This window comes from Hydra vulgaris, chromosome 08, assembly GCF_038396675.1.
Source record: "Hydra vulgaris chromosome 08, alternate assembly HydraT2T_AEP".
NCBI classification, from domain to species: Eukaryota; Metazoa; Cnidaria; class Hydrozoa; order Anthoathecata; family Hydridae; genus Hydra; species Hydra vulgaris.
In genome coordinates this window covers 23,962,501-23,987,407 of record NC_088927.1, presented here as the reverse complement: position 1 = coordinate 23,987,407, position 24,907 = coordinate 23,962,501, and the positions used below count along the sequence as shown (strand labels likewise).

At 27.3% G+C, this 24,907-nt stretch overlaps 1 protein-coding gene across 1 annotated transcript in view; it reads right to left on the bottom strand.

Moving 5' to 3' along the window:
- Positions 1–685: 685 nt before the first annotated feature.
- Positions 686–24,907, bottom strand: part of LOC136083694 (cell adhesion molecule DSCAM-like) — a 172,643-nt gene continuing 148,421 nt past the window's right edge. The window contains exons 19-22 of the mRNA XM_065803273.1: positions 16,632–16,693; positions 11,375–11,458; positions 11,055–11,166; positions 686–783 (exon numbers count right to left, since the gene is read on the bottom strand). Coding sequence (XP_065659345.1) covers positions 11,096–11,166; positions 11,375–11,458; positions 16,632–16,693 — 217 coding nt within the window. The 3' untranslated portion in view covers positions 686–783; positions 11,055–11,095. The remainder of the gene's footprint in view (positions 784–11,054; positions 11,167–11,374; positions 11,459–16,631; positions 16,694–24,907) is intronic.

The following is a 24,907-nucleotide window of genomic DNA, read 5'->3' as shown; positions in this document are numbered from 1 at the left end:
CAGGACAGTCAGGACAGACCCTTCAAATCAAGACAGTCCTGATGAAAACTAGTTAAAATAGAATGATTCAATAAATTTAAAAACTTTCCTTGATACACCATACAAAGAGAACGTACGGAAATGACCATACTTATCAAATTTTTTGTTATTTTACATAGTGTTTCATCAATAAAATCTCATGAGAAATTTTCTTTTTCCTGATAAGTCTTATTGATGAAACAAAGTGTAAAATCAAAAATGATAAGTGATTTTCTACATATTAATTGTTTAAATTGTGTAAGTTTAATTCTTCAAGAAGAGTAAACAAATCTTTTGGTGAATACTTCACATCAATACAATGTTTGATTAAAGTACTGAAATATTTATAATTATAAGCATAAGGTTTATATTATAAGCTTACTCATAACGAATGCAAATTCAATATAACGGATGGTACTATTTGTTTAATGAACGAAACTATTCATTTATCAAATAGTCGTAACTTCGATTAACGAAGTTAAACGAACTTTGCCGGTGCTTATTTCTAATAATAAACAGGTTGTGGTTACCTTTATTGGTTTTTTTGTTTTTGTTTATTTATTTTGAAACAGACTATAGGTTTGGATCAGACCTACCATGACCTGCATTACGTATAACTTACTGCATTTTTTAGATTAATCGGATGACGTATTTTTAGATATGAAAAAAATTACAGGTAAAAAAAATTGACAACCGTTTTATTTTGTTAATATAACCGTTATATTTTGTCAATAAATATATATAATAATATAAGTAAATACATACCTTTATTTTGCATTTTAGGGTAGAAATTTAAAAAAACTTTTAAATTCGAAAAACATAAAAAAATGCAATTACTAAGATTTTTAAAACAACTATTTTCTACCGTTTACTAAAAACTATTGAAACGAAAAGACCATAAAAAGAATAAATATAGAAATGATCGGAAACGATCCATTCCTTTTTTTAAAAGTTCGGGACAGCTAATAGAGTAACTTATTATGCAACTTATATAAAAAGGTTTTTTCATGATTTTTGTAATTTTACTGATGTTGGTAACTACTATGCAGTTGTCTAATATATATATATATATATATATATATATATATATATATATATATATATATATATATATATATATATATATATATATATATTAGGATTATGGCTTTTTAATAACCCCATGTTCCTTGATCATAAATCGATGAATATTTGTACAAAAGTAATGAAAAAAACATTAATTCGATTTAAAAATTCGAATTAACTATATGGAAAAAATTTTTATCAACTTGATGATTTTTTTTAAATTTTAATTTTTTTAGTTGTAGAATAATAATTTAGTTTTTAGGCATTTAACAGTTTATAGTTACATCATAGCACTCTAAATTACAACTTAAATAACAATTCTACAAGTAAGAAAAGCTGCTGTATATATCGAAAAAATGTTATGTAGTATTCAGCTTAATTAAAGGGTAATATACAATTTTTATGCCTTTTAGACAAAATAAATATAAGCTGGAGGTTCCCTTTTTACAGATCTCAAAAAGATCTTGAAGACATTTGATTGCTCGTTCTGCACACTAATTTGTTAACTCTTACTTGTGACCGTGCAAGCTGCTACATAGCTTCCAATAATCATCTGCATTGTACATTTGGTCAGTAAACCAATAGTTCGCCCATCTGTAAGAGATAAATCTACAAATGTAGAGTAGTGAGTCTCTTCCTTCTGGTTAAAGAATAAATGTCAAAAGAGCAAGTATTGCTCAGGAACTCCATCTTGCATTATTTAACTTAGGTACTTTCTAAAACTTGACTTTAGGAAATACTTCAGATTCTTCAAAAAAACGCAATACCCGGTTTGAATGAAATAGAAGATTAATATCATCACACCATCCTGCTGTTTTAGTAATCACTTTTATACCATCCTTGAAAATCTTCCTAAGTTGTTTGTAGTTCTTTACAATATCCGGGAAAAATGTGTATTTAATATTGGGAAACATTGTTTCCTCCAAGATCTTCATCCATTACTATGCGAAGTACTCGGTTAAGAATATGATGTTGACAACAAATGAATTGTGGTTCTTCCAGTTTCTTTTAAGTAAAACATCTTTGTAACTGACTGACAATCCCATTTCTTCTTCCAGTGTTTACATTTGTAGTGTCCCCCACAACCATCTTTATACTCTTCCAGGGTTCCCACTATTAAAACTAAATATATATATATATATATATATATATATATATATATATATATATATATATATATATATATATATATGTATATATATATATTATCGTCATCATCAACATATAAGTTCAATGTCAAATTTCAGTATTGACTATTTCAATATCTTCTATTATTTTTCTTCTTGCTTCCATTTTCACTGTTTTTTCTCAGACAGGGCTTTTGAGCGTTGACCATCAAAATACTTTTCTTGCTTGTTTGCAGTAATCTAATAAATCCTTTGTTATTTCAACTTCATGAGCCATGAACCCATGAAATGTGAGGTAATCCTGGATTGAACGTAAAGAGATGATAGTGTCTGTTGCTGCTAAATCCTTGTTCAACTTGAGCTTGTCCGGGCAATAAAATGAGCACAGTTTTGAAAATGTGCTGTAGATTCGCATACATCTTTAAATGTATTTCCACAAAAAGTAGTCCAAACGATCCTTATCTTTATCAAAAGTCAAAAATATTTCTTTGTTATCAATGACCACACTTTTACAGAACCTGGAATATTCTTTCTTAGCTAAATCACCAACAGAAGCTCCAATTTTCTTGAAAGTAACAAGCTTTATCGACAGCTTGTCAAAAAAAATAATCACACTTTTCTGGATATTCAACCATAAATGATGGGGAAATACCCACCAGACAGCGAACAATCAGTGAAGACAAAGACAAATATTTCTATACTTTTCTCAATAATATGAGTACACATTGAGACAAGAAAATCACGTATTTCCTTTATAAACTTTGAACATCAGTTATCTTTCCCTTACTCTTAAGTTTCTGGAGATCATACTAATGAAAAACCAACATCAATTTTGCTGGTTGAAAGCCGCTTTGCACAATTAAACAAATCTATTTTTAACAAAGACGTCGTAGTTTTGGTGTTTAAAAGAACATCTAATTGAATGAACTTCGCATAAAAGTTGTGTAGTAGTTCTTCAAGTGTCACCTTCAGAAAAGGAGTCATTGGTTTATCAGTTTGGAAAGAAACTAGAAGAAAAGAAATAGCAAGATGGAAAAAAACACTTTGTGATTTTTTCTTAAAATTTTAAAAATAATGAGAAAAGAATATCTCAGAATATTTCTATGATTTTGTAATAAAACAAAATATATTACATAAAGTGCAATACAATTGCATCCGGATCAAATATTACGTACCAAGGAATGTATTTAGACTGCCACTAATTTCTTCAAAAAATCTTCAACTTTAAAGGAACCAAAACTTCATTTGTTCAAGCACTTAAATGTTCAAAGCTGGTGTTTTGCCCTGATTTACCAAATCCAGGCTGTTTACTCTTTGGTAAAAACTTCCAGTAGTCAACAACAAAGACTATTTTTGACCAAACCTCTATTGCTTTCTTGGCAACACTTTGATTTTCACCCCATCGAGTACCACGTAGTAAGGTAAAACATCGAGTAAAACATGTAAGGAAAATCTGAACTTGTTGCCTTAGCTATTCTTTCATAATCACTTGCTCTTGAGGGACTTTCATGAAATATTTGGTACATTGAAGACATTAACTTCTTTAAGTTCTAATCTGTAGCTTTAGCTAACTTTTGGAATAAATCTGCAGTAGATTTCAATTCATTTGAATTTTTCAACTTCATAAAAATTGTGGTTTTGCCGAAGTTATGGATTGCTGATGTTGTGTCACACCCAGTGAATGGGTGTGCAAATAATACATAATTTAAAAGAGCATCATCACTTGTGTTTACAACATTCTAAATTTTATAACATAATCTTTAATCTGTAGCCTTATTTCGTGTCAACGTTTTTAAAAAGATGCCTTGAGGTTGTGCTCCAGTATCTACATGATGTATCAATAGACATAAAATATCAGTGTCATCCGAATAAATTGTGACTGACTCAACGTTGTCAATCTCAAGCGCTAGCTTAACAACACTTGTGTCTACATCACTGGGACAACAAATAACTTTAAAATCATTGTTTTGTAACTTCAATGCTAAGAGCCTGACAAAATTATTTTTACTTAGGAATATACTTCTTTCTGCTGGGCATGGGTTGAGGTCATTGATTTCAACTGTTTATGATATCTTACCAGATCGCTTTTGGTGTATACTATCTTTAGTGGACGACTGATAACCATCAAAAATAATTGTGTCAAGTTGTAAGTGTTGAGAAAAATCAATGTATTTCTGAAAAACGTCACTAAATAACTCTTTTTTTTTCCAATTGCAGCACCACAATAGTGCGCCCAATGATACAGGTTCTTTTACTGGTGATACATTATTGAGTATGAATGTTTTCAATGTTGACTTTTGTGCTGATCTCATGACACCTGCTTTAAATAAAGATGTTGGATACGGTGATAACTCATATTGAAAGTAACTCTCCACTTCATTCTCTGGCTTTCTTTCAACAACAACAACCATTCTTAGAAAAAGTGTTAATGGGTCAATTGTAACAATTTCATCTTGAATAGACACGCAGGAGTATAAGCTCTGGAGTGTTGTTATATAATTTTTTTGTTTGAAAAAGTAATTTGTGTAAGTTTTACCATTCAACCTTTGTGTTTTGATGCTCCTATCTCTTCTGATCGATCACAGATAATTTGTTTCTGATTATCAAGCAAACCTGAGTTCAAACTAACTAGTTTTAGTTAGTTGGTCTTCTCTATTGCGGCATATTTCAATGGTGGAAGATTGTATGGCTGATTTTTTTGTACGTACTTCTTCAAATTTATTGTGATTTAGATTTTTTCTGTCATAGATACAATCACCGCCACAATAAAAACATTGTTTTTTAAAATCTAATAGTTCCATTTTGGCTCTAGTAATACGCTCTGTCTCAATTTTCATTGATCTTTTTCAAGAGCGATTTTTTAAAAAATTCCTACAGGATAAATGGATATAAGTGTTTGCCTTTGTTCTTTTGTTCAGTTTGAGCTTATCAACTAAAGTATCTAAATTAAGCTTCACAGCATGCTCTATGATAGCAGTGAGGGGATATTTTTTCTTGCTATAATCAGAATACTTCGAATCTACATGGTTCAAAGGATCATGTATCCTTACACCTTCTCCGCATTTAACACATAACGTTATTCCATTTGATATATCAGTTTGAATTTCACCTTCCATTATTATTTTTTTTTTAAATAAGAAGACAGTCAACCACACAAAATAGTTTTTTTTTAATATCTAATTCAATATTTAATTCACAGCTGTTTCAAATACATTGATAAATATAAGTACTTTTTATATTGTTTTCCTAATAGCTACGATTTCAAAGAGAAATTCATTTTTATAATAAAATGAATAGTTAAGCTTTTTGAAATATTTAATTCCTTTTGAATTAAATATTTCTGAAAATATTTAATGTTCAATCATTCAATAACATCATGGCAATTGAATTACACTTTTTTTTTAATAATGAAGCTATGATATCTAAGAATACTGTTTCATATTTATTAAGTTTAAAAAAAAGAAAATGAAAAAACCTACATTCTAATTTTGATCCGTCATTTTTTTTCCTTAACTCCAAAAAAGTGTCAAGATACACCATTAGAAAGCTGATAAAATTATCTTTCTAATGATAAATAATGCCTCTATAAAATTTTTTTCTAGGTTGCACTATTTTTTGGCCAAATTCTACAGTATTAATTAGGGCCATCCATAGAAAACTGAACCATTTTTTCATCATTTAAACCAGTCATGCAGGATTTAAACATATCTAGAATATCTGGGGCTGCAGCTTTTCTTGTAAACTCTGAAGTATTGTACAAAAAGTATTACTCTCTTCATTCCAATATCGCACATGTAAGTCCATTTGACCTTTCCTTACAACTTTATTGTACGACTCATCTAAAAGACATGCAAAGTTATCTAGCAGGTTAAGATCTTTTATCAGAATTTTTTTAAAATAAGGAGCAAGACCATGAGTTGCAATATAGACAGATTTTGTTCGACCACAGGAAAAATTACTGGCAATTTTGCTATCTGGAAACATCGAAGCAAATTGTTTAGACTTAATCTCACTTGATCTAAAAGATTATTTGCTTTGAACAATATCTAAACACCAAACTAATTCTGCTTTCAAAACTGCTTCCTTTTGAAGCATATCTGAAATGATACATTGCTTTGATGAGATAGGCTTCTGTGGTACTGATTGCAAAGTTTCTTTGAACGATACAAATAACCCTCTTTAGGCAGTCGCTCTATGTGCTTTGCTCCTCTCGCATGTACATCAAGAGATTTTATACCCATGGTTGCTACTGAGAACGACTTAAAACAAACTTTGCATCTTGCAAGGCTGGGATTTTTATCTTTCTGAATCCAAGAAGTGTAACTACCATTATTTAACCAAATATCTTGGAAACTACTTTTATATTCAGGTATCTAAAGGTAATTAGTGAAAAACATTTAATAATCTTTTTAATATTAAGTTTGTTAATATCTAGCTAATAGTTTTTTCCCTAAGGTTTTTCCATAAATTTAACTGTAGTTAAGTATGTATATATATATATATATATATATATATATATATATATATATATATATAGTTGTAATTCAAAAGGTTCACTTGTAAAGAAAACAAAATTATTTAAGAAAGTGAATCTCAAATACAAAAAGCCAAAAAAAAAACCATAAAAAACCTACTCTAATACTCGAAGGGCTGATATATATGATATACATATATGATTTAACATATATATATATATATATGATATACATGAATGATATATGATATATGTAGTAATGGGTGGTTACTAAAAATCGGACAAACTTTCATGGGCAGTTACTCCCATAGTTTTTATGGTAGAGATTAAATAAAACGATCATTAAAAAGAGTTTTTAGTTATTTATTTATTTTAATTAAGTTTGTCTTCAACCAGTCTGTTTCTTTGGATTCGGCCAACTCTAACACAAGTCGACCCAAAAAGTGAAAATACAAGGTTAAGGTCAATTTTTTTTAGGCAAAGTTTTATTCTGGTTTGTAGTTGCTTCACGTCTTTTGCTTGCCAGGCACTCTCATACACTTTGCCTTTCAAAATAGCCCAAAAGTCTTCTATTGGACGACACTCCAGTATGGCTGGCGGATTGCCAACTTTTTTGATAAAATTGATGTTATGAGTCTCATAGCAGTTGGTCACGGTTTTGGCATAATGCGATGACGCTAGGTCCAGCCAAAATATATAATTACCATCGGCATGATGAGCGTTGATGAACGGCACTAATCTTCTCTTTATAAAATTAATTTCATAGATGGCTTTATTGACTGCAAGGCTGCTGGGGACAAAAAATGGCTTTGAAATACCTTTGTCAGAAGCGGCCAGCCAGACAAGCATCTTGGGTTCGAACTTGCACTTTTTGCGATATCTAACACTTGGTGGAGTCTTATCTCTGTTGCTAGAGTAGTAGGTGCTGTTTCCATTCATTATTGAGTGTGACAGCATAAAGTAAGACACGTCGTCAAGGATGACCGATTTTCCTTTAAAGTCACAATAAAGATGATCAATGCTGGTTTTGATTCGCTCATTCTGGTTCTCTTGTCAATGAGGTATACCCTGTTTTGTATAACTTTTGATGTCAGTGTACTTGGCAAGAGTTTTAATGATATGTGAATGACTGCATCCATATTTTCGACCAGCTTGCCTCATCGAAACTCAGTCACTGTGATCAAATATGGTTTTCAGACGCTTGATACCCTTAGGGGTCATGATTTTGGCCACACGACCACTTCCTTGCACTCTTTTGTGCCCAGAATCATTCTCAACACGTTTGATTATATCATAGATAGTGCTTCTTGGAATTTTTTTAGCATTGAAGTGAGCTACTGTGAACTTTTTACCTTGCAATATATTATTCAAATAGAACTCATAAATCCGTTTTCTTACCTCTTCTTGCTTGGCCATCATTATTTTCTGAACTATTATCAATTATCTAAAAACAAGTAAATTAACTTATAGAGAATTAAATAAGCTTTAAAATGGGTATAAGCATGAAAAAAAAAAGATTTAGCTTTTGGCATTTAAAATTCAGTTAAAGTAAGTCCGGATTTTTAGTAACCATCCGTTATATATGTACATATATATGTACATATATATGTACATATATATATATATATATATATATATATATATATATATATATATATATATAATATATATATATATATATATATATATATATATGTACATATATATATAAATATATATGTATATATATATATAAATATATATATGTATATATATATATATATATATATATATGTATATATATACATACATACATACATACATACATACATACATATATATATATATATATATATATATATATATATATATATATATATATATATATATATATATATATATATACATATAACAAAAGTATAGGATTTTAACTCATCAAAGAAGTAACTATATGCTTTTCTATAGATAAGTATAATCCATTTACTTCAATTAAATTTCCAAGATGATAAAGAAAGCAAGTAAGGAGAAATTAAGGAGAGCATTCAAATTTTAACTTTTTTTAAGGTTATTTAAGGACACTTAAGGAGTTTTTTTTTTCAGGATATTTTAGAGTTTTTAAGGAGGAGTGGGAACCCTATCTTCCATAAATTATATTCATCAAGAATAACTGCTATATCTTTAACAGTTTTTGTTTTTCCATAGATAAGTTATAAGCACTAGATCTGGTAGATCTAGTGCTTGTAACTTCTCTTTGTTTATTCTTCAACATTAACACTTTATATTCTTGGCGACTAATACATTTACCATCAAAGTGCAGTGACCAGCTTTCTAAATGTCTTGTTTTCTTCATTTCTTCTTTAAGTTAACTGATGACAGCACACTAAACCACCGAGCAACCGAAGATATGCGTTTAGGAAAAAAACAAACCATTTTATTAATTGGTAAAAACATTTTATAAATCGGTTTTATAGTCAATTTGGTAATATTGGTATATATATAACTTAAATATTAATAGAAAATCACTTAACAAAAATTTTTCTCATATAACACTGTGTTTCATCGATAAAGACTCATCAGAAATTTATAATTGCTCTGTTCTTTTAAGAACATTGAGCACTCTATTTTCTAGAATACATTTTAAAATTGTTTACACATATATATATATATATATATATATATATATATATATATATATATATATATATATATATATATATATATATATATATATATATATATATATATATATATATATATATATATATATATACACACACACATATGTATATATACATATATATATACACACACACACACACACAGATATATATATATATATATATATATATATATATATATATATATATATATATATATATATATATATATATATATATATATATATGTATATATATTATACTCAATCCAAATGTATGGTCGCATTTTCCTAATATCATTTTTGCGCTCATTAGGTAAAAAAGCGCGCTTTAATTTTTTTTCATAAAAAGAAGAAAAAAACGAAGAATAATGAAAGAAAAGATTGCTGCCCCATGCCAAACCCTTAATCAATGTTGCAGCACTCCGTTACGAGTCAGGCTATTTGATTGTAGATCTATGTACTGAAGCCTCCAAAACTTCCTGTTTTTTTATAACATCATCCCCGTGCATCTAATGTTGCATTTAAATGTGTATTTTTTTAAACACCTTCAATTCAAACAAAGTTGCAAGCAACCACTATTAAAGTCGGAAGTTCCTGGAAGAGAAAAGATAAAGCTTATAGATCAAGATAACGATTGAAAGACAACATAAAAGATTGCAAATTATATGAATCAGGAAAGCAAGAAGAAGGAAGCAAATTCCAAATAACTGATGTTTGAGGGAAAAAACTAGACAAATAAGAATTTTCGAAGCGCTTAGGAACAGCCACAGTAAAAGAATGAAACTTAATTGAGTGACGAGTAACACAAAAATTAATTTTAGTAGATGGCACAAGAGACGCTAGCTCTTTAGAGCAGTGCCCATTATAAAATTTATAGAAAAGAAAAAAAGTAGCAACATTACGACAATGTGATAATGGTTGGAGGTTGGCTGAAAGAGCAGGTCCAACTATGTTTACAATGCGTTTTTGCACTTTGTCTAGAAGAGAAAGAGCATCATTGGAAGATCAGCTCTATATATGGCAACAGTATTCCATACAAGGATGGATTTGAGATTTATAAATATAAAGAATAGAATCCTGAGCAAGAAAGTAGTGAGCATGATAAAAATAAATGCAACCTTAGCAGATGCTAATTTTGCAATCAACTTGATATATGGTTTCCCAGAGAGATCGGAAGAAAGAGTTAATCCTAGAAAACAGAGGGTAGATGATATCGAGTACATTACCATTCATAAATATAGGAAGATCTAGATTATTGCGATAATGATTAGCTGAAAAAAATTTAGTTTTATCTGAGTTAAAGTTCACCAGCCACTGAGGACCCCATGTTGCAGCAGAAGTGAGATTCTTTTCAAGCTCAAATGGCTCCTCCAAGCAATCATAGTGTTGGGCTTCTTATCAAGACAAGAATGGTAGATAACATTAGCAAACAAAGTCACCTAAGGTGTGAAAATTTCTGGAAGATCATTAATGTAAATTAAAAAAAGTATAGGGCCAAGAATAGAACCTTGAGTAAACCCTGAAGTTACAGGAAATAAAGAAGAGTGCTGTCCATCCAGAACAACTTTTATACTACAATTAGTAAGAAAGAATCTGATTATCTTAAAGACATTACCTGATACACTGTAAGAAGAAAGCTTATGGAGAAGACCAAACTTTATTGTATACATTATTGTGTATGTGTATAAACATATTGTGTATGTATATATATATATATATATATTATAAATACTTACCTGTAGAATGTAAGGAAATGTATAGCTCCACCTCATTTCATTCATAATATGGATTTTCTTGAGATATATATTCAGAATTCAAAATTGAAGTATTTCTCAATACATAAGCTAAGTTAAAATCACCAAAAAAAAAGTAATTAAAAAAAAAAACTTTTATAAAAATAAATATTATTTCTTAATAACCTATAAGAAATTAAATTAATATAGTAAATGTTGTTATTTAATGATCATTATTTTAAAAATTTTATACTTTATGTTTTAAACTTTTTTTTAAACTTTAATATTTTATGGTAAAACAAAATTGAGTCAAACATACATTCATACAGACTTTGGGGTTTTGGTTGTATAGCTACATAATCACATTCTGCTTCTGATGTAGTCAAACAAAATGCTTTTTTTTCTAAATTAGAAAAAAAATATATATTTTTACAAAACTATGCAAAAGAATTTGAATAATCAAGTTTAAAAAAAGTTGGTTGAGCAAGAAGAGAAAGTGGAAAGTGTTTAAAAATGCTGTGCTTAACAAATAGTGAAAAAATTTATTTTATGCAAGCCAAGTTAAAAGCTTGGCTTGCATAACATTTTTTCTTTCTTTGTTCAGATCTTTATGCTAATAACTGCAGAATAGTGAAGAGAAATTAAAAAAGTGTTTAAAAACGTTTTTTGAGAAACTAATCAAGTATGTGTATTTTACATGGCATCATATATATATTGTTGCATAGGTGTTTATTGTAGTATGTGCGAGTTATGTATTATTATTTTATAAGAAATGAGTCATGTCATAAAATAATACATAACTTAAAGATACTTTAGGACACTTGCCTTCTTATCTAATAATCATGTCGCATGATTCATAAGTTTATACTTTCTATATACGCAAACTTATGATATGTTTATGATTTATTTTTGTTTAACTTCTTAGAAAAATATAAAATAAAATCTACTTAACAACCACATTTGTATTTAAAAATGAGCTTTTCTTTGATTAATAGTGAATACTGTTTTTATTGAGAAAAAAAGATAAAATATTAAAACATATATGAACTATAACTTAAATTGAAAAACAATATGACATTGTATTCTGATGAAGAAATTATATTATGATTGTTTCTAAATAAGGATTTAGTATTACTTATTTGTTTTTATAGTTTTTATTATTAATTATAGGTACTAAAAATATTATCTTGTATTAATTTATGTGTGTTTTTTTGTGCGTGCGTGCGTGCGTGCGTGCGTGTGTGTGTGTATGTGAGTATATATACACACATACAAAAATTGCAAAGATTTATTATTAATAATAGATCATATTATTCTAAAATATTTATAAAAATAAATATTTTGAAACTATATGATCTACTATATTAAAAAAATATAAAACATTTTCTTTTTAATGTAATATTCTAAAATAATATTACATCAAAAAGACTTTTTTAACACACTATTTACAAATATAAATTTTGCTTTATCATTCTTGTAAAGATTGTTTTTGAACTTATTTTAATGAGTATTGAATACTTCATCTGTTGATTCATTCCATGTTTTAGCAGTTTGATTAAGGAGGTAATTTTGTCTAGAAGCATTTTTAGCAAATTCAGCTTGGTATCTAAATTTTTGTCCATGTGTTTGAATCTTTATTATTTAATTGCTCTAATAACTGTATTTATTCATACACTATAATATAATATAAATATAGACTTTGTATATTGATTATTTATAAAATTTGTCTCAAGCCATCTCTTATTTGTCAAGTTAAAAGTTTTTTTAAATTTAAACTCATTGTTTTTAACATGCCATGTTTTCAAGAGAGAGAATTATTTTAGCTACTTGCCTCTACACTCAATTTTCATATATATATATATATATATATATATATATATATATATATATATATATATATATATATATATATATATATATATATATATATATATATATATATATATATATATATATATATATATATATATATATATATATATATATATATATATATATATATATGTATATGTATGTTTATATACATGTATATAAATACTATAGCTTATGGAGTTTATATATATACATATTTAAATAAGTCTATTTCACACCTACCTTTTCTATACTTCTTATTTATTTATATATCCTAGCAGTCAAAACCAATAAATACAGGTCTTTGACAAACCGACCACTTCTATATTTGTATTCAACATCGATTATTTCTATACTTATTCCTTATTTACTTCAATATTTTTTGGTAAAATAATTCATTCTAAAAAATTATTTAAGAGCAAAAAAAGGAAAATTAAAAAACTAAAAAAATTAATACACACAAAGCAAAAAAAGAGTAGCTTAAAAGAGATTTTTATAAAAGGGGGGTAGGATTTTTTTTTATTCTAAACTATATTTATCTCGGTCAGTTCTTGTCAGTTCAAACTTCTGATGCCATGTTACAATATAAGTATTTTTCATTGATAATTTCAATTTATAAAATCAAACTAACATTTTTTACAAAACACACATTAAACTATTTAATTCTAGCGTGGCTTTGGGTCAAATTTGCCTTTTCTCTCAGCTGTTTTATAAAAATTTCAATAGGACTTAACATGCAGATAAAAGTTTTATAATAAACCAAAAGATCATTTTTGACATGTCGAGATTTACAAGGTTAACAATTTTTAAAGCCAATTCAAGCTGAAAGCCTTTGATTTTATCGCTAAATGAAATAATTATTTTTCAATTTTTAGAGCCAATATTCACTGACTTTTTTTTTAGATTAGATTAAACTTTTTGTTGATAACAAGTAAAAATTAATAAACGAGGGAGGAGAGGGGGGTCTTTATAAGCTTAGGATAGATGGGAAAATTTTACAAAAATTAATGAACATCCCCCCCCCCCCCTTTTTGTTTTTGTATTAAGGACTTAGGAGCAATTATAAGAAAAGTTTTTTTATATTCCCTGTATAAAATGTTATTTAAGCGGATTTTTTACACTTGCATATAACACATTTGTTTATTGTTATATCATGTTATATAAGATGCTATACAATAAAGTTGCGCTTATTTATAGAACCCCCTTGAAAAGTGTTGATTAATTGCAATCGGTGTAAGAATTTATAGAATGGTTTCTTTTTCAATTACATACATATATTTGATATATCAGTTGTTTAATGCACTGTCAAGGCGTATTTTGCAAGGGTTCAAATCTGCCCATTAACGCAATATGTTTTCAATTTTTTCAATCTGGCCGTATATATTTTATAGCAAAAAAATAAATGTAGCACAAAAAACATTCAATTGTTAAAATTAAATTTAAAGTTGTAAAAAGAAAAGTTTTTTCTAGCTACAGGCATTTCTTTTTATTTTCCTCCACAGCAGCATCTTCTGGAGTAGCAGGACTGTCTTTTTTTTTTAAGTTTAAAAAAGACGATAATTTTTTTTCAAACCATCTGCATATTAGAACTCATTATCTAAGCACATCTCTTATCATGACACATATGCAACAAATTTCTCCCAGTGGTTTGATGTTTTTAGAAATTTTAAGCTTTTTTAAAATTTCTATCCCATTCATTTGTGATAGTACATATGTTCTTTACATATGTTTACATATCTTTACATATGTTATGTATGTAATATCTATAAAACTTTTTTAGACAAATCAAAAAAGATTAAAAAAAAAATAATAAAGAGTCTGTGGTAGGATTTGAACCACAGCATTTTACTTCAGAAACTCTGCGAGCTAACCACTCGGCCATGCAGGCGGATTGTCTGACATAAATTTTATAACTATTTAACAAACAAAAGACTTTATAAAATGGAAATGCTATAGATCAAACGGAAATGCTATAGATCAAAATTAAGGAGATGTTGCTGCAATGCAGTTTTCAAGTGAAAGTAGAACTTTAAAACTTGAAATATATTTTAGCATTATATATTTAACAATACATAATTTGAAGTTTACATAATTTAGATACTTCCATTCAGTTGTTAACGTTTTGTTATGTTACCCCTATATGCGCTAACATTATTAGTAGTATGTTTCATGCTGTAAAACATTATCATTGGAATTTTGACATACAAAATGGAGAAAACATTTTTAATATATATATCAGCACCAACCTACATTTTCATTTTAAAAATAAGCAGCATTAAAAAGTTGTAAAATTGCAATCAAAATGTAATGCTATATTATTTTTTGAAAGATATCAATTAGCTTTAGTTCTACTTAAAAATATAGAAAAGCATGTTAATTTATGATTGAAAATTTTTTTTCTTAGAATTTTCATATTATTAAACTCTACGTAACATTAATAACTCAATATCTGATTACAACAAAATCCTGCAGCTCTGTAATTCTTTGTTGGATTGCTTCGTTACAAATTTTTAAGTGTTTGATTAAATTTCAGAAACAACAACATAATTTTTTACATCTTCAAGTTTTGAAGTCTTACCAATATTATGCAACATTGTTAGATGTGAGCTTAAACTTTTTGCAAATATCAGTTTTTTGACCTGTTGACATTTGATGTATTGATATATATTTTTTTTATAGAATTACTCTTTTAATTTAGGGTTTGCAAAGAAAATGAGCAACATATTGATAAAATGAACAAAGTAATATGCAATAAATTCTCAAGCAAAAAAGTTCTTATGTGTTAGGACTGATAGTGGGTTTAGTCTCCTTTTTGATCCTTAAATAATTCAATGTAAACTTATAAGTATATGAATTATAACAAAGCAAAAATTAATAAATTTACTAACTACAACAATTTGAATTACAACATTAAAATAGCTTTTAGTAAATGGTGTAAAACCTAATGATATTGCGTCTTAAATTTTTGAAAATAAATAACATTAAAGATTACTTAAATCATTTATAACATTTTTTAAACAGCAGAAAATCTTCCTAAAAATAGGTTATACATAATGTAATACAAAAAACTGTTTATGTATTACATTATGTTACATAAATCTTAAATCTATTAAACTTAATCTTTTAAAAATCTAAATCTAATTAAGTTGACTTTAGCTGAATTGATTTTAGTAAACAAAAATCTATTAAGGGAGGAGAGTCATGACAAGTCAAAAAAATTATAATAATAATTTTAAATATATATATATTTTTAGATATCTAGTAGATATATATGTTTACTCTAGCATATATAGATAGAGAAAAAGAAAAAAAAACAATTATAATTTTTTTGATCAATTAACAGCAGTATAGCAAAGTGGATAGACTTTGTTAAGCAACAACTTAATCTTGGTATCACAAAAATAATTCAAAATCTTTAACTATATTTGTAGATAAAAATATGGCAAACATTTTTTGTTGATCAAGATATGGCAAACTATATGTTTTGCTTTGAGTATGATACTAACAATATTTACTTTTTTCAAAACAATATTATTCCATCAACTAAAATTGAAAGCAAAGTCACTAACTGTACTTAATTATTAATAGAATTAAAACTTGAGTATTTGACTGAATTTGTTACTAATATTTTCCATTATGTAAATAAATAATTTTTTTTTTTTGACAAAAAATTAATTGAAAACAAATTTTTTCTTTACATATTACTAATTGCAATATAAACATACCAGACATTTCCATTTCTTTAATTTCTTTCTTTTTAGTAGCTTTCTTTATAAAGCAACGTTTTCTATAAAAATAATAGTTAGCATTATTAGTAATACAAAAATTTAATTCTGACATATAAAAGACACTGACAAATATATTAGAATGAAAACCACTTATTTGCTTTAGATTAGAATTTAATTAGACATCATTTAATGACTCATGTTACACTAATTGTAACAACTGTTCTTATTTAATTAATTATATAATAACTAATTATATATCAAATTTAATTAATTATATAATAAAATAACATTTATTAATTGTAACATTGTTACATTACAATTGTAACATTTGTTAGATTAACTATTTGATTTTTGATGTTTTTGATTGGAGGTAATTTTCAAGTATAATTAATAAAAAGCTGAAAAAGTAAAATCTACTTATAGGTCATGAAACTAAACTATCAAAATCATGAAATTTATAACTTATTCATAAATATGGTGGCATAGTCATTTAAAATAATCGCAGCCACAACTTTAAAACATTGGGTCTAGAAAACATATTTGTTTGTTTTTATTCCTAATTTTGGGGTAAATCTGTAAACAAATTTTTTTTTCTATAACCTGACAATCAGATTTAGATTTAGACTTTGAAAAAACCAGTCTAAAAACAAATTTTATTTATTTTTACAGCTTCTAAAGTGTAATTAAGACATAATCTTGCTGGACACCATCAATGATGTCATCATCATTCCCCATCATTCTTGATAATTTTTTTATTTTGTATGTGGTAGTAAAAAATTTGCAATTTTAAAATCTTTTTTTAATCAAATTGGGGACAAATCTGATACTTTTAATTTGAATGAACTTTACTAATAAATATGGGAAATAAACCCTCACACCATGATGTTACACATGCTGTTTTTGTTGTATTTATGTTGTTTGTAGTATTACGTTACTTCTTTGTTGGTACTCTGACCATAAACACCAAACATAAAACATAAGTAAATTAGAGATATCTAACATTTTTATTCTGCAACACATTAATCCAATATTTATTCCAGTGTAAATTTAAAGCAACTAAACTTTGTTTATTATTTGCTAAATTTTATTTAAACCTTCCATTTCTCTTTTGAAATCAAATTGTGTTTTTTAAATATAAACTTTGTAAACATAAATGTCTTTTCACAGCAAAATCAGATATTTATACAAGGTTTTTCTTGTATTCAGAAGTAACCTTTGTTGTATTCATAAGTAATCTTGGGTAGGCACAATCAGTGGGGCAAAGCAGATTAACTGAGAAAATCAATAATATGGTGCAAACGGCAGAGCTAATTCATAAAATCAGCTGAATTCTTATGAAAGAAATTATTTTGGATTATAAAATAAGCTGAATCCTTACAAATGATATGCCAAATAATTTACAAGAACAAATGTTAGAATTATTGCATTGCAATCTGCTAAATATGCTATGAAAATTGATGCACTCTATGTAAAAATTTAATGGTATGATATAATGGTACAATATATAATCAATATAGATACAATGTGTCACGTTTGATTGAAGGTTGATAGTAAAAAGGATATATTGTCAATAGTGATTATAAAACTATTGATTGTAAATTCATTTTGCCATCGATCTTCAATCAAGTGTGATACATTGTATTTAAACTTAAAGAAACTTGAATAACCTATTTCTAACATGTGATCTGCTGAATTATTTGTCAGATCACATTTTAGAATACAACAGATCAGTTTATTTTTTTTATTGGAAAGGCATTTATTACCTAACACAAAAAGCATTTGTGCACAAGACTCTGAACTTTTGATTCTTTTTAAAGTAACTTTTGATTTGGAGTGCATGCGATCTAAAAAATTATTTGGCATATTATTAATAAGAATTCAGCTGATTTTATAATCTGCTCTGCTGTTTATAATAAATTGATTTGCTCACCAAATCTGCTACAATCAAGTAATAGTAAACGAGTAGGTACAATCAGCAGATTGTACCTACTTGTAATCTTTGTTGTATTTAGGAATAATCTGATAAAATAATTAAGCATTAAATAATTAAATAATTAATAAGCATGAAAAAACTTTTTTTAACATTTAATATAACTGTGAATATTTTTTCTCAATCAATAGGATTGTAAAATTTGCAAATGTTGAAAGATTAAGTAAACAAATAATATAAACAAAAATCATTAAACATTGAGAAAAGTTTTTGACATTGAAACAATTTTCTAAATATTTCATAAATACCTTAAATTTTAGTCATGTTGCCTGATAGCAAGCAATCAAGCAAGTTTATTCTCCTTTTGTCATGTTAAATGGCGATAATAAATAATAATGGATTACTTTAATACCAATAGTAATTTTGCTTTTTGCACACTCTTTTAAATTAAATAAATTTTATTTTTTGGATTAGGGACTTAGATTCTAAATTTCCTATTTCAAATGAAACACTATACTTGAGTTGTCAATTTAAAAGTCTAGCAGGACAAAGTCTGAAAAAAGCATTTGAAATAAACTTATTAGTCAGTATTAGTATCGATATATAATTTAATTTATTTTCGCTCAGTTGATTTAATTTGAACATTGAGCCTCTGCAAAATTTGCAAGAGCTATAGGATATCATTCTCTCAAGTGTAGAGAACAATATCTTTTAGCATGTAAGCAAAAGTGTTTTGACTGAATATTTGTGAAAGATAATGCAGCCATTTGCATGTATTATTATAAAAACAATACTTTTGCATTTTACATTATTTTACATTAGCAGTTTCTTTTTTGTTATTACCAATTATGATATTCTGTTTAAAAAAGTAAAAAAATTAATTTTCAAATAAATCATTACACTTAATTGTGTTACAGCATTTAATACTTGTGAATAAAACATATATAGAAGAAGCTGTTTTTAATCCACTTGTTTAAAAAAAAGGTTAAAAAAAAAGAATTCTAGTTATTTCAAATGGACATAATAAGTACGGTTAGAGTTTTGATAAAATATCTTCAGTAATAATCTTAATTTTTCTGAGGTCTGAAAAAGTTTTCTTCTGTAAAGATATTTGGCTGATACTTGATAAAAAGTTTATAAAAACGGTTAGAGTTTGGATAAAATATCTGTACTTGAGATGAGATGGAGCAATAATTTTGCAGCCATCCGCATGCAACTTACAATGGAAGTATTTAACAAATGACAGTAAATCATTTATATAAAGGATGAATCAAAAGTGAACCCAAGACACTGCCCTGTGGTACATCACTAGTTAAATCTGCCCAGCTGGATTCAGACTCACCAAGAACAACTCTCTGCTTTCGATTAGTAAGAAAGTCACCAATCCAGCAAACAGTTTTTCAGAGATCCTAAATGCTTTTAGTTTGTGCATAAGATGTTGATGCAGCACAGTGTCAATAGCTTTGGCAAAGTCAAGAAAAATTATATCAACATATTGCTTATATGCCAAGGATGAAGAAATAATACCCATGGACTCCAAAAGGTTGGTGACAGGATTTATTCCTAACAAATCCGTGTTGTTGTTCTGCAATAAGACCACTTAGGTTGTTATATAAATGATTTAAAATTGTGTCTCGGATGATTCGTTCTAAAACTTTGCACAGTACAGACATGAGCAAAACTGGTTGGTAGTTTGCCGATTTAATTGACTTCCGGTTTTTTACAAGGGCACGATGTTAGCTATTTTCCAAGCATTGGGGATGGAACCTTTTTGGAGTGAACTTTGAGATATTTTTGTCAGAGAGTATGCTATTGTACTGGCACATTCTTTAAGAAACCATGGGTGCACACTGTCTACACCTGGAGCTTTATATTGGTCAAGTTCGGTTAGACTTAGGATTACTTTATCTAAATACACCTGGGCCTCCGTAACTAAACTGGTAGTTTGATTCCAAAATTCTGGCATTGGAAATGTTTCTTGGAATTCTTATGAACTATTGTATTTTCATAGTTTCTTATGCATTGTTTTGTGCAATTTTAAATTAGATTGCGAACTTGCTTATATTTATCAAGAACTGGTATAATGCGAGATCTGGTTTGCTCGACTAAAATCCATAAATGTTTTTTTTTTTTGCAATAAGGCTATGCAACTGATCATTTATCCAGGGTGGTTGTTTTTATGAATTAATTTCTTATTACGAGGTATCCATTTCTTGCACAAACGATTATATTCAACAAGAAAAATTTTGTAACACTGTGATGTTTTCTTAGAAATAAACAAAGCATCCCAGTCAACTTTTTTATATTAGGATTCAGATTTTTGAAGTCTGCTTGTTAATAGTTCAAGTTCGACCGCACAAAATGAGGTCTTCTTATAGTTTCGGTGGTAGCTAGATCCCATTCAATAGAGAGGTGGTATTGATTGGAGGTATTGCAAAGTGGAGGAAGAGGTTCAATATTGTATACGCGGTTGGATGATTTGGCCAGTATTAAATCTAAAAAACTTTTATACTTGCTGCTTGAGTTGCAGAATGATGGAAAAATTAATTGCTTGAAAAATATAGTGATCTTCAAGAATACGCACAAATTGATGATCTGATAAAGTGGTGCTTACCGATGTATATGATACACCTTCATTTCATGCTAACTTATTAAAATAGAAATCTCTGGCTAAGCGTACACCACTTAACATTTTATTCGTGACTGTATCCTACGCCAAGACTAATGATGCTAAAAGCGCTTGTTCAAGTTTTAAGCAGGTGATAGAATCATCATTATTATTACAAGGTCTGTAAATACACCCATGTAAAATGCTCTCTTTGCTTAATTTTACAGTACACCATACTTGTTTAACTGCTTTACAATTTAATTGATGTGTATTAATTTCAAATGATTTTATTTTATCATTTACATAGATTGCAACACCATCTCTTTGGCCTTCCCTGTTACTGCAGTATAGTTTATAGTCATGCAAGAGAATTGAACTGTTGATATTAGCCCAAATTTCAGTTATAAAAACAACATCACATTTAAAAGTGTGTGTTATGGCTTCAAGCAGAAAAAATTTGTTGTTCAGTGAACTAGCATTTGCGTAGTAACAGTATAAATGATTTGAATAGATTTCTTGGCTTATAAAAGTATTTGATGGCTTGTTTGAACAGTTTTGGGCAGATGTAGATGGTTTTCAAGATTACCATTTTTTTCAAGATCTCTGTTTGCTGTTTTACTTTCAAAGTTAAGTTTATTAAACTTAGCTTGTTCCACAATTATTCGATCAGGTATGATAAAAACATCCTTGTGTTCAGTTAGGAAAGATTGAATGCTGCTGCTAATACCATATTTCTCAAATTCCACAATAATTGAGTTTTGGCTGTTTCTGGCATTAGAGCCATTTGTTACATCGTTGGTTTAACTGAATCTAGGCTTTATTCTAGGAGGCGATACACTAATAGTAAGATTTTGAAATTCTACTATTAGTGTCATTTAAACAAACTTTTTTTCTCTCAAGTATTTAAAGTTTCAATTTCAAATCATTGATTACAACTACTTTATCAATGACAATTTGCTCCAGATTGCCAATCCTCTATATTGACTACTCTGCTCTGTTTTGACTAATTGAGTTTAATTGCAAAAGCAATTAGTTTTTTTACTTCATTTCTTGGATTGATCCAAGAGCCATTTGATCTTGATAGGAGGGCTACCACCCTTATCAGTGGATTACCTCCACGTTGTGAAATATTAAATTATTAGTTTACCTTATTAACACAAACAAAACTACTAGTTTTTTGTGTTTTTTTAAGTAAAAGTAAAGTGGTTGCTTCTATTTTATTGTTCATGATTTTTGATTAACTTTTTTGTATTTTGTTCAACATATTAGTAATGCTGTTGATCTATACTATTAAATATTATGGGAGTTTTCCAGATAACTTTTCAATAATTCTCCTCCATCTAGAAGAGAGTTGGCTTTGTCTGATTAAGATTGCTAGATTAAGGAACTGAATAAAAGTACCTTACTGAGCAATGCTTTATTGAGTTTCTTCAGAAACCTGTTCAATGGTAATGAATAAGTAATGCTTAAAGTTTTTGACAAATCATCTTTTTTTGATATTTGCTATAACTAAATAATTTTATTTAGTTATTATTGCCAATACCAAAAAAACAAAAAATATAAAAAGTTAACAGTTTGCTTATCATTTGACAAAGTGATGAGCAAACAAAGTGTTTTATAGCATAATAGCAATTTTAGTTAAATAAGTTAAATTAAAACATTTCTTTAACAGTTTTTATAATACACAGTTTTTCTTTTAGAATTTTTAATTTTATAGCATAGTATAAAAAGATTGTTAAACTTAGTACCAGAAATGACACCATCTTTGATATGATGACATAAAACATCTATTTTATAATATTAAAGACCTATTATTTGCTAATAACCTTTTTTTAAGCATCATTTGCAATCCTTAAATAAATTTTTATTCAAATATTTTTTTTATGAAGTCTTACTATATCATTTAATAGACATTTAAGGGGTTTGTATAGCATTTTTTTAAATTGTTATTTTTTGAACAATTAAAAGTAGCTTAAATGATAAAAAGAAAAGTAGTAAAAGAGACATCTTTTTACCAGTCTCTTTTGCTTATCATGCAAAAAACTATATGTATGTATATATATATATATATATATATATATATATATATATATATATATATATATATATATATATATATATATATATATATATACACTGAAATACATTATGAACAAGTGCGATTATGCGCACTCGGCATCAAGTCTTTGAGAGTGATGTTAAGAGTTGGAAATTGGTTGCAATGGGGCCATCCATAAATTGCATACACAAGTATGGGGAGTAGGTCACTCAAAAATGTACCAGTTCATACAAGGAAACGGGTGGGCGATTTTTTGTTTGAATTTTTTTCATGTGATGTCCAGGAAATCAGACAAAAAAGATTAAGTTTTTTAGTTAATGCATTTGTCTATCTACTGGAAAAAATGTTACTGCAGCTTTGATATTAAATAAAAACAATGAAATTAACATGCTTGATTGCAAATATTTTAAAAAACAGAAACATTATTAATTTGATTTAAAATAAATAATAGTTAAAAAAAAAAAAAGATTAAGAATATTTCTTCTTTCTATATGTGTGAAAAATTAAAAACAATAAAGCAAAAGAATCATACATTTTTACAAAATCTTGTTGATTAAAACTTATGATTTTTCAAAATTCAATCAAGTTTTAATTTTTTAATTAAAACTTTCAATTATCATTATGACAAAACATTTTAAGAATAGTAAACATTCCATTCTATCAGTTAGCAGTAATGACTTCTTTCATTGTTTGTACAAAATAGAAAACTGCTTTCTTATTTAAACTGAATGTGCCACTTAAATATAATCAAGGGAATAATATTTTATATACTTGATTATATACTTAATAAATATATAATAGACTTATACTAATGTAATATATTTTATTGTAAGTATATATATACTTATACAAATATAATATATAAATAACTTATATACTGAGAAATGTGTTTGCAAAACTAATGACGTAACATTTTTTCTTTTGTTGCTTGTGAGCACGCTTCCAAAAGTTGCAATTCAAAGTTATATAACAAATATATTTGCTATACAGGTAGAGTTCCTTTAAAAACACATACCCCCCTTAAACACTACACGTATAAACTTTATGCTCTGGGTTCCACTAATGTCAATGAAATTATTAAACAATGATTGAATCAGTATCTCTAAACATCCTAGATGAAAAATTAATTAAAAATTTACTTTTAAAATTTAAAATCCTCACATAAAGAATGCAAATCAAATTTTTAGTATCAAAAATAGTTCAATTTATGCATTATGACATCCCACTGCTTCATAATTCAATTTTAAGTTTGCAATTATCTTATTTTTAGGAAATGTTAGACTTGTTCTAATCCACCAATGTAATATTAACTAAATTACAAAGTCTTAAAGATGTTTATTTTGTATTTTTTTCGCAGTGCTATGGATGTAGTTTTTAGGGGTCACTAGCTTTAAAATTGGAAATCTAGCTTTTAATACAATAACAATGTATATTTTGAATAATAGGAAATATGAAAAATGATAAGAAAAGTATAGATTTAATACAATAACAGCTTTAATAACAGCAATACCTATTTTTTGAATAACATAAAATGACAAAAAAAATATGAATAGCATAAAATATTCTGAAAAAGAGACATGCAATAAACAAACATTTCATCTCAAAAAGCATTTCTGAGTCAGATTTAAAATATTTTAATCAGAACTAAAATAGAGTGTTTTTTTTAAAGAATCAGA